The sequence below is a fragment of the Buceros rhinoceros genome, unplaced genomic scaffold (assembly GCF_000710305.1).
Source record: "Buceros rhinoceros silvestris isolate BGI_N320 unplaced genomic scaffold, ASM71030v1 scaffold15128, whole genome shotgun sequence".
Classification (NCBI taxonomy): domain Eukaryota; kingdom Metazoa; phylum Chordata; class Aves; order Bucerotiformes; family Bucerotidae; genus Buceros; species Buceros rhinoceros.
Genome location: NW_010428763.1, coordinates 120,138 through 131,272, shown reverse-complemented (window position 1 = coordinate 131,272; position 11,135 = coordinate 120,138). Strand labels below are relative to the sequence as shown.

General features: G+C 34.4%; 1 protein-coding gene across 1 annotated transcript in view; it reads right to left on the bottom strand.

The window, feature by feature from the left end:
- Positions 1–366: 366 nt before the first annotated feature.
- The window catches only part of MYCBP2 (MYC binding protein 2, E3 ubiquitin protein ligase), a gene marked incomplete at both ends in the record, with an annotated part of 119,567 nt that continues 108,798 nt past the window's right edge, over positions 367–11,135 (bottom strand). The window contains 4 exons of the mRNA XM_010142402.1: positions 367–528; positions 3,831–3,956; positions 7,854–7,986; positions 8,905–9,129. Of these exons, the coding sequence (XP_010140704.1) occupies positions 367–528; positions 3,831–3,956; positions 7,854–7,986; positions 8,905–9,129 (646 nt within the window). The remainder of the gene's footprint in view (positions 529–3,830; positions 3,957–7,853; positions 7,987–8,904; positions 9,130–11,135) is intronic.

Genomic DNA, 11,135 nt, shown 5'->3' with positions numbered 1-11,135 from the left:
TTAGTACCTATGAATTTACTGCAGTCCATTTTTGATGTTAAATGAATTATCAACACTTTGTATCATATAAAATATTCACCTTAATTACAAATCCAGAGTTGCATACAATATTGGAAATGCACTTTCATGACTTATCTACACTGCAGAACACACACAAAAGGAAAATATTGTCAATATAAAAATCAAAGTTGAACAAGTATACTTCTTTAGGAGCATTACCTCACATGCTTCTGAATCATGAAAAATGTAACAAAACAAAACAGAAAGATGCACTGAAGGATGATTAGTAGCTGGTAAGCAACTGAGAACAGCAATGTCAAAGTTGCAGAAATGGACTGATGAGGCAGGTAAGGCTGACAAACTTACTCTGAAGCTGTGGCTGAGGCTGCTGGAAGGAAAGGGGCTGTCCGAACACAAATGGACTGTGGACTAGGGAAGTGGGAGGTTTTGCAGCTTGATCAAAGATGGAAGGAGCTGGGAGATTTGGCCGTGACTGAATGGAATTCAGTATGGCACTCAGTTGGTCACCTGTAGCGGGCAAAACAGTCAAAACTACAACCTGTTACTTGTCATTCTCCAGAAAGGCAGAGTAAAATGGTTCTTAAGTAAAGTTTACGTGATGATAATAGAGAAAGCTCATAAATCTTACTTAGCCACGTGTAACTTTGGTTGTGGCTAAACATAAAAACCTCATCCCATGAATGGCAATACAATTACTTAAAAGTACAAGCAGGGTTTTTAAGGATCATGGATGTTTTACTGCAATTATTTTAAACATTTCAAAAAAAGAGATTTATATTTGCCTTGCTAAAAAATGAAGAGCAGCCAAAGAAAAAAAAAGAAATTCCTAGCATTTACAATAATACACACATGCAACAGAACATGCAGAAAAAGATTAGAAAAATGATGAGAAGGGAAAGATAACATGTAAATAGGCTTTGGCAAGTGTATTTCTGTGCCAAGGCTCTGGTAAATATTTGCTCATTTTTGCAGATATCTTTAGAAGTATTCTCTCATGCTGTTTTTCATGATCAGATTGAAGATAACTTAAGAAAAGTACCACTTAGGAACTAGAACTGGTTGTCTGAAGAACTACATACATTTGTTGAAAGGCAAATTAAGGTCTTCAAAAAAACTAGCATGTTGAAAATAGTTTTAATTTCTGAATGCCAATTCTCATAAAACTCTATGTGAGCACTAGAAATACATGAAGCCTGCAGTAAGAAGGCATAGTTTATCACACGATGTTTTAACTTGAAGTATACTTAGTAGTATGAGCTGGGAGATACCAAGAGTCTGAAAGTATCTCAGATTTCAACCATCTCCAAGCAAATCTTAACAACGTCACTTTATTCTCCAAATTTGTATAATTTTGACAGCATTCTAGAAATTCTAGTAAAAAAATAGTTAATACAGAATTTACAACATTTTTGGGTTATTATCAACTGTCTTTTCAAGGAATTAGAGAAAGACTAGTGGCTGTATGGAACCCTAAGAACGCCAGAATTAAATTCTGCACTTATTTTCTTGGTATTTTGGTTTCAAAATTGAGAGCACAAGAATACCAGAAAACAGCCGCAATGCCTGTCTAAATAATGATCTACAGGTATTCATAAATCAACTTTATTCCACTGTTTTGGAAATAGTATACCAAAAAAAAAATAGAGGAATCAGTACTTGGGCAGCAATCATTCCTACCCTAATAACCCAGAAGTGATTGACATATTTGACAAACCACTATTATTCTTAAATATGATAGGACTATTTCCTAAAATAAGTAATCATTTTAAAAGGGAAGAACATCTGAGAAGAGGTTGGAAGTCATCTGCCCACCATAATTAAATGTGGAGTTGGGTAGGGATGTTTGCGAAGAATATTAAGACTTGCCTGCAAAGCAGAAGGTTGCAGCAGAGAAGATACAGCTAATTCAGAGTGACTGGGGGAGTTATGTCCTGCTGGTAATTCTGATAAACATGGACCTATTACATGGGCATCTTTACATTTGACCAGCAGTTAGAAACACTCAGATAGTGACTGAATTTTCATTGAAACTAGCGTACCCCTAACAGAAGTTCTTTTAACAAACAAGCACCTCCGAAAGAACTGCTTCATTCAGAATTTCCCCTAATAGATTGTGGTTGTGCCTTCAGTTTTTTATTTTCCACAAAACTCAAAGCTTCTTAGACCTGAGAATGCAAAAACTCTATATCAATAAAATAATAAATAGCTGAAGACTTCTGGTTTTGGGAAAGTAATACCATTATTCTTTCACTATAGTTGCCAACAGCTCTCCACTCTTGGGCAATTCAGAAGGAATTACAGCACATGGAATGAATGAAGTCATCTAGCTGACTTACGCACAGTAAGTATCACACCTTGAGGGTACATTGAGAGAATAATGTGTATAAAACGATATGGAATTCAATGCCACAAGTAGCTTCCAAACTTTCTGTAACTGTCAAATCCCAAAGAAAAACCTCAGAAACTGTTTAAGAGTGGATATAGTAAAAAGAGTTACAATGTCTTCAGAGACTAGGATGCCTGTTAATAGAGCATATTGATCTCCAGGATTTGGACAACACTGGAAGAAAAAAATTCTTTTCCTAACATGCTTCTGCAGAAGAAGAATAGATTTTGCACTATTACAAAACTGACATTGAGATAAAAGCTGTAATAGCGCCTCACACGCTGAACTTCAACACTTCCACTTCCGTAATTCAACCATTACTGTGAAACACATATGGCTTTACTGAGAAAAGCAGTTCTGCATAAAAAGTCCTACAAAACAAAAGGAAAACACTTCAACTTTTCCAGCCTTTGACAATAACAAAAAAAAAAAAGGGTTTCCTATAGCAATATAGGGACAAGTAGGTACTGTTTCTTTATGCGGTAAAATACTGAAATGAGAGAAAACTATTTCATGTTATGAAAATAACAAACTAGAACATTTTGAATTTTTTTCCCCTCATGTCATCTCTAAAACAAGTCTTAAATTAAGTTATTTTATTTTAGAGACCACTGGGAATATATGCTGGTGTTAAAAACACATAGCACACCTTAGGCCCATATTTGTAGTGGCCTGGGCAGAGAACAGCGATGCAAGAGTAGAATGACAAAGCTCCACGTTCCAGTAGTATTTCTCAAAGATATCGGCCTTAGCAAAAGTTCTTCTGTATTATTAAATCCTCTTGAATCAATGAATGAACAGAAGGCATGCAGTTTGAGTTTATTATGATGGCTTATATATATATATTTACATCTTGCCAATGAAATAAACCATGGTTAAAGGAAGCAACTATTTTAGGAAAGTATAATTAACAAGGTTTTATTTATTTCCCAGCATTTGTAACTGGCATCTATGTGACTGAAATGTAATTTCAGTTTTACAACTTAAATCTCAAATAGTATTTTTTATCTTGTCATTCCATTACAGGCACTTAAAAATGTCAAGAGAGATGAGAAGTATTTAAAAATGTTTCTGGTAATTTTAAAATTAAATGCTTTCTAAATCCAATAATGTTCATTTTTTTTAACAAGTATGTATTTTTCATTTCTGCATTACAGTTTTGTGCCTACTACTATGGAAAGCCTCAACTGTAACTTACAAATTTTTGATGATCCATTTTATACAGAATAGTTAGAGTGAAATTAAAGCAGAGAAAAAGCAGTTATAACTTTAACTATGTATTTTGTAAATGACCTTGCAATTCACTGCACTACTGCTTACGTCTTTTGGAGAACATCTGATGGTGCCTAAGAGTAGAAGATGAGTAATAAAAATAAGCAAAGTTAAGAAAACCAATTTTTAAAGTGTGAATTTAAAAACATACCTTTGTTATTTCCAAGACCATAATCAAACCCTTGTCCATTAGTACAGCTTGTCCCCTTGCTGAAAGCTTGTATTGAAAAAGGACTTGGGGGAGGAGTCTGAACATTTTGATCTAGAAGTACTTGCTCTGTAAAAAAACCACATCACTTCAGAATTAGAGCATCTTAGTAACTGTTTTACATTGGAAAGATGAGTCACGAGGCAAAGGAGTGTTATTGTTTTCCACAGATAGCACTCTTCCACTCAAAAAGAAAAGCACACATCTCTTCTTTAGAGATCATGCTCTAAAAATATAAAGACGAAGGACTTGAAATACAAAAACAGTTTGCATGGTATGAGTTGCTGCCAGCTTTGCTGTCACACACCACTTAGGAACAAGGCTTGACACTGTTTTCAGTAACATCACATCATCAACGTTTATTGTTTGGGCAGCAATCGTCAAATTAATTCGACAAAGCAGGGTGGAGAAAGGAGAGCTTTCAGAGTGGCAAACTTGGAGCCAACCTTTTAATCCTGGCTACCCCCAATAGTTCATGGGACATAAGACATTTTTTCCCCCGACAGATTTATTAATATCTGTTACCAAATATTACAGGTTTGTTTTCTATATAATACTAAAAAAACCTCCAACCAAAACCAACCTGGGGGCTTTCAGAACGTCTATAACAACAGAAAGGCCAAGGTAAATCAGAGACAGAATCCACTTGACTACTTAGATTTAGGGAGACATTAAGTCAGTAATGTGGTGAGAAATATAATTCCATGTGATGATCTAGAAGAGAAAATTCACAAGATATCTCCCAAACGCAGGTTAAAAGCTCAGGTTAGCACCTTGAACAACTTTTTTCTCTTGTAAAAGTTCTAAAATTAGTGGGGATGCAATTAAAAAAAAAAAAAATTGACTCTTTGAAGACCCACTTCAAAAAAAACCCAAACCTGTATTTCAGGTCAAAACTGCATTTCAGAGTACAAACTTTTACATAACATATTTTTGAATTTAAAAAAAATCAGGGAGAAGGTTGGAAATTTAAACTTGGTTTAAAGAAAAGGATCTAGAATTTTCTCTGTTAGAGACCACTCTAGATCTTGCCGTAGTGTTTCAGCTAATCTAGATACCTGCCTACAGACTTAGCCATTCAGTATTGTCGTTTGCTTTGTCTTTGACAGAAATCCTACTTCTAAGAATTTCATTACAATTTTATTAAATAATGAAAATACAAAAGCAATCTGAAAGACGGTATTATTTATGGATAAACATGTACAGTTACAAATCTAGTGGGAGCTCCTCTAAATCCTAATTATTTCCCTCCAGCAAAAGCACTGATGACAAAGAGTATTCCCAATACATTTCACAGCAAATAAAAGAAATTTAAATATTTTTCAGACATGACTTAAGTACATTAGTTCTACTTGGTACTGAGGTGGACTAGGAACATAGAATAGATGGAAATATCTCAGTAATTGCACTGATAACTGCTTTAGCTAGATGCACAAGAGATCTATCTCCACCCTACTTATAAAAACAGACTCATCTAGAAAAGGATAAAATCAGGCACAGGGCACAGGGCTCGCATCAGAAAGTTTCTAAGATGGTATTCCTATGCTCTGGATCGTAAAAATATTTCTACAGAGTTTTATCCTCAATGCCTGGAGCTTGCATTTCTGTTTTGCTGTGAGAACAAATGGATACTTGGAGATGTCCTTCAGTAGCAGTACATAAATATCAAGAATCTGAAGATAGATCTTCAAACAAGAGTCTTGTTTAAATTCTCCCAAACCTGGCAATTCTTTCTGAAAGCACAGATATACCTCAAGAAATTACAGAAAAGATGAAATCATAAAAAAATTACTGAAACTGGAAAAGACTCCTTAAAATACACAAAACACTGTCGAGTGACTTAAATGTAGTTTACATCTATTCTTCAAAACAAGGACTCTTGAATGGAATTTTTTGCACACTGCTTAATTTATTAACTTCAGAGAAATTATTCTCACCTGGAAAAGCAAACAGCCTCATATTAGGATAGAAAATGAAGTTGACAACCCTGTTATTGAATACATGTGCTTAACATCAAGGTATTGTTCCAATTCACAAATACTTAGTTTCTACAACCTACCTGGGTTCTCTTTTAGTACCTCAGAACTTGACATTATCAGACATAACTAAAAATGGAGAATCTATGACTTCAAAAAAGATACTAGGATAAGTCTTAAGTAAACACTTTTTTTCACCATTTATACATTTTATGAAAAAATTTTGGTTATTCCCCTTCCTTGCAGAATGTTTTATGCCTTAACATCAAGCAGCAAGAGCCTACAACAAATACATATGTATTAGCAAATTGTTATATGTTTTAATATACTAATGTGATTATAATTATCAGAGTACCTAGGTATGAAATACCTTTCAGCGCAAAATGTTAAAATGAGAAAAAAGAGGAAGAGAGTCTGTTACAATGGACAAATGAGTCTGACAATAAGTACTACCTAAAGATACAAGGAACAAGCAGAATATGACTGCTCAAGTGGAAGTTTCTCATGAAGACGCCTTTTGGAAAACAAATGCATTAGATCCCATAAATGAGGTGGGAAAAGTGAGAAATATATATTGAAGAAAAAACAAAAGAAGGCTTGAAGAAACTAACTCCCCAAGTAAGTTGAAACAAACCAGCCCCTGGGGAACTCTACCAAAATTTTATTATCAACAGAAGAACCTCACATGTTTCTCTGAGAGTATCTGTAGCAAAATAATGCTAATGATGATCCACAGCAATTTTTACTAGACATTGGAAAGGCAAGAGGAACACATAGGACAGCAGGCTTGCTGTGTCCAGTTTCAGGCTCCCCATCAGAAGACACGAGTTTGGTGGAGGCCACCAAGACAGCTGGGGCAGTAGAGCACACAACATCTAAGGAGAAGCTAAGAGATCTGGGTTTGTTCAGTTTTAAAAAGAGAAAGCTAAGACAAGATCTTATCACTCCCTTCAACTACCTAATTGAACAGTTCAGAGCAGATGGAAGCCAGACTCATCTCAGAGGTTCATGGTGATAGGACGAGAGAAAATAAAAAAAATTTGCAGCATGGGAAAATGCGATCAGTCATTAGAAAAACTTCACCATGAAGGTGAGTCAAATACTGGTACAGGTTATCCAGAGAGGCTAGAGATAATTAGAAGTTGACTAGACAAGGGCCTGAGCATCCTGATCTAGCTGAATCTGCACTGACAGGAAGGTTGGATAAATGATCTCCTCCAGAATTATAAATACTGACAGATCACTCCCTGTCTCATCTTTTAAGGGAATGTAAGTAGCCCATATCTTGCACGGGAGAACTCATCCAGATAGGCTGGGACTATCTGTTAAGGAAATAACAGTTTCAGAATACCTCAAGACACTCTCCTGAAGCATTCATGGTGAAAGAGAGATATTATAGATCATACAGGGAAAAACGCAATAAAAAAACTTTGTGTACAAACATTTTGTTTGTTTTCTTTTACTACGTCTAGGTCTTACCCAATCTGAACATGAATTATCAGGACAGAATTTCTGCATTTTAAGAGAATGCAAACATACTTTGCTAACTAAAATAATTAACTAATTTGATGTTAATTTTAAATACAGTGTCAAAAAACATGTTTTAACAGGATGCTGTGTGACAGAATTAACAACAAAATTAAAAGGAACGTAATTCATTCTTCTCTGCTTTTCAAAGACACACAAAGTTGACCAAAGAAAGTTAACAAAAATGCACAATTACTTATTTAAAAATTATCCCCATAGCTATAAAGAAAGATGGTTAGAATCATGATCTATAACCGGTACAGAAGAAAACATGGGTAAATATTTTAACTGTTTTTTGAGAAGATGAAAGCACTTAACATTTATAAACAACTTTGAAGTCCAATTGTGTAAAGTAGCTCAAATGAAAAAGTGCACGTTAATGTTATACCCGTTTAAAACTCAATTTCTTCTTTATTAAATTGTCCTGTCTAAGTTAATTTAAAAAAACAAAACAATAACTTGCCATCTTCGTGTCGGAGGTACTGGTTTCCACCTCTGTCTCTAGCTAACGACCACGCCTCGCCTTCATCGCTTTCACAGAACTCTACCATGCTGTTCTTATCCATTTGCACCCACGTACCTTCTGAATTAGTCACCTGATGCACAGACATAAAAAAGCACAATTTATTAAATTTTCAGATAATCCAGTAGCATGACTCAGCAATTTATTATAGTATCTGAAAAACACACAATCTTTATGTTCCAAAGGAAATGTAAAAGAAAAAGTTTCTTGAATTAAAGCCACAGGCTGAGGCAGACTGAAGTACCAAAACTATTTAGGGCACATTTACAGTTAGAAGTATTTAAAAAAATTAAGTCCTGTTTATCTTCAGAAGAAGCAAAACACCAACATCACAACTTTAGAACATCCAAACAAGCCTGAATAAAAACTTGAAGGAGATAATCACCAATATATGCCTTTTTATTGGTGGCTGCAACAGCAGAATTATAATACCAAGTTATATATGAAAAGTTTGTATGAGTACTAATTTTGTTCCTGATATTGTATTTAGGAAATAGCATGACACACTTCATCCTTAAGCCCTTCTTAACCATAAAACACCACTTCTGGACAACTGGGAACAGTAACAACAGTTCAGCAACCAAACAAACGTGCATACAATCAATATAGAGAAACACAATATATTTGTTGTAATATAATAATAATAATTGGTTACGTCCTAGAGAAACATTTTTTCAATGAAGCAATATTCTTTCAAAGAATATGACAAAAAACACAAGAAACATAATTCTGTAAGGAATACTGTAACAGCAATATATAAGCAAGCAAGTGTAACTGCCATACATTAGCATTATTCCAATCAATGCATACATCTAAAAGGCAAAAGACATAATTGCATTAGTATTTATAATATAAACCAAGTTCAAAGGTTAGTATTTATGATGAGGGTTGGAAAAGCAAACCTGTACAGTGGCAGATTCTTTTGTTGCGTTTACTACTGTTATATACTGGTATCTATGAAGACATGAACTGAAGCTACAAGGATCCATACCTCGCCCACTGCCTTGACTTTGTTTCCCAGAACTAACATTCCAATTGGGATACCTCTAAGGTTAGGGCAGCTTCTGATGTTGTGACCTGATGGGCCAGTCTTCACTACCTTGTACACTCCAGGTCCACCTCGAAGGAATGGCATATCTTGTTCTTGCATCACTGCTTCCTGTGGGCAGTGTGAATTTAAGTCTTTGAAAAAATCATCAGTATTAGACCTAGATTCCTGAGAAATTAAAAAAAAGGCGAAACAAAACAGAACAGAATAAAACCTATTAATAATACCTTTGAAATCTGTAAAGAGGAAATACTTACTTCAAGCTACCAAACTAAATTTCAAATCTAAAAGAAATACTAGTTACGTTGCTAATTTTAGCGTGTAAAGGTAAAAAAACCTACCTACTAGCAAACTGCACATTAATAGAAAAGTCACCATATTTACTCTTGAAACAGAAGCAGTATAAATGTAACCATTTATATGGAAGGAATATCTCATTTCTACCATTAGAGACAAATTATTTATTTATTCTACACGCTTTCCCTAAACCTTGTTTGAAACTGGTGTTTATCAGGATACACACTCATTCCTCCTGCCTGCATTTGTTAAGTTTTGTGGAAAAAGTCTGGGACTACGTAAAGGGAATTTTAATATTATCTCTTTTCAAATTATATGTTTCTTTTTTTTGATTTCACATTTAGAATACATTGCTAATTTGGAGTAAAGGAAAAATTATGACAAAAAGTAACAGCAACACCATAGATTCCTAAACGCACCTATAAATATTAGTGCATATTTATTACTTTCACTATAGTAATAAAAATGGCCTGCATATTTATTTCACCTGGTCCCAATGCCAGATGAAATATATACCCAAATCTGAAATGAGAAAACACTTTGAGTTTCCTACCACAAGAAATTGGTAGTTACGGAAAGAAGAGAAATATTAGCAAGATTTTTCAGCCAGTCATAGCCTAATAAAAAGGCTATTGTACAGAAAAATATGCAGGACAAGAGTGACATTGCACACATTTATATCAGAACAAAGCAAGTGAGAAGCAGGAGCAAGCTCTATTATGCTTATAATGCAAGTCATTGGTGCTTTTAAAAGAACACCTGAAAGTTAATAACTACGTAATGCCCTACAGGATGAAGTCAGGGGTTCACCTAGTCCAGCAGAGTGTGTTCAGTTCTGGCAACAGGAGATGCTCTTTAGACGTAGCACACAAGTCTTTATTAGTGGTCTGTGCCTTATGTACCAACAGCATTTAAAATCTTTTTATTATGGATGTTAGAGGGGATACCCTATTTTCTTTGATGTTTATCTATGAATCTCATTTCTATAAATCTGTTAAATTTCTTCTAAATGTGCTCATACTTTCTGCCTGCACAATCTCCTGTACCAGCGTTGTCCAGGAGTTCACTTCCTGCTGTGTAAAAGAGTACTTTCTTCTATCAGTTTTAAACCAAGATTCTGCTTATGTTATTTACTTTTTAATTAATGCAATTTCCTCTGATCCCAAATTATCATATTTTCAGCTTTTTAGTATGGAAGTGTGTGCACTGTGTCCAGACTAATAGAGCAGTCTTTCCAAGAAGCCTTTATATGAATCTGCTCTGTAAAGATCCAGTTTTCAAAGCAAGTTAATACAAACTGAGGTAAACTGGATCGATCTAAAAAATTATCTGTGTTTTAAAGACAGCTTAAACATTGTCTAGATCTTGATATAATAAAGATATTTAATATGTGGGGGAAAGAGATTCAATGGAAAACAAGGCTTTTTTGCACATTAATTGAAAAGTTTTAAAATTTGCATTACCAATACGTAAAACACGGAGTGTCATTTTCATTACAAAGTTCATATAAAAAAAAAGAAATCAATCTCAAAATCACTTCAGGACTGCAAAGAGTTTTAGACCAGCACTTCTGTAGACAAACTGTTTAACTGTACATAACATACTTTTTCCTGTATTTGTATAATTTAAAAAAAAATGATTAAGAATGGTCTGAGTATTTATTAAATATTTGTGAGTTTACGCATACAAATATCGCCATCATTAGATGCTGCAATTTAATGTATACCCTCCAAAATCAGAAAAAGAGAATAAAAATCTTTATTATGTTACTCGGCCATCTCTCTGAATTTCTAAATTGGTTTGTTAAAAAAAAGGAGAGTGCTACTTAAGAATTAATGAAAATTCAATAATCAGCCCTGGTATTTTTTCTCATCCTA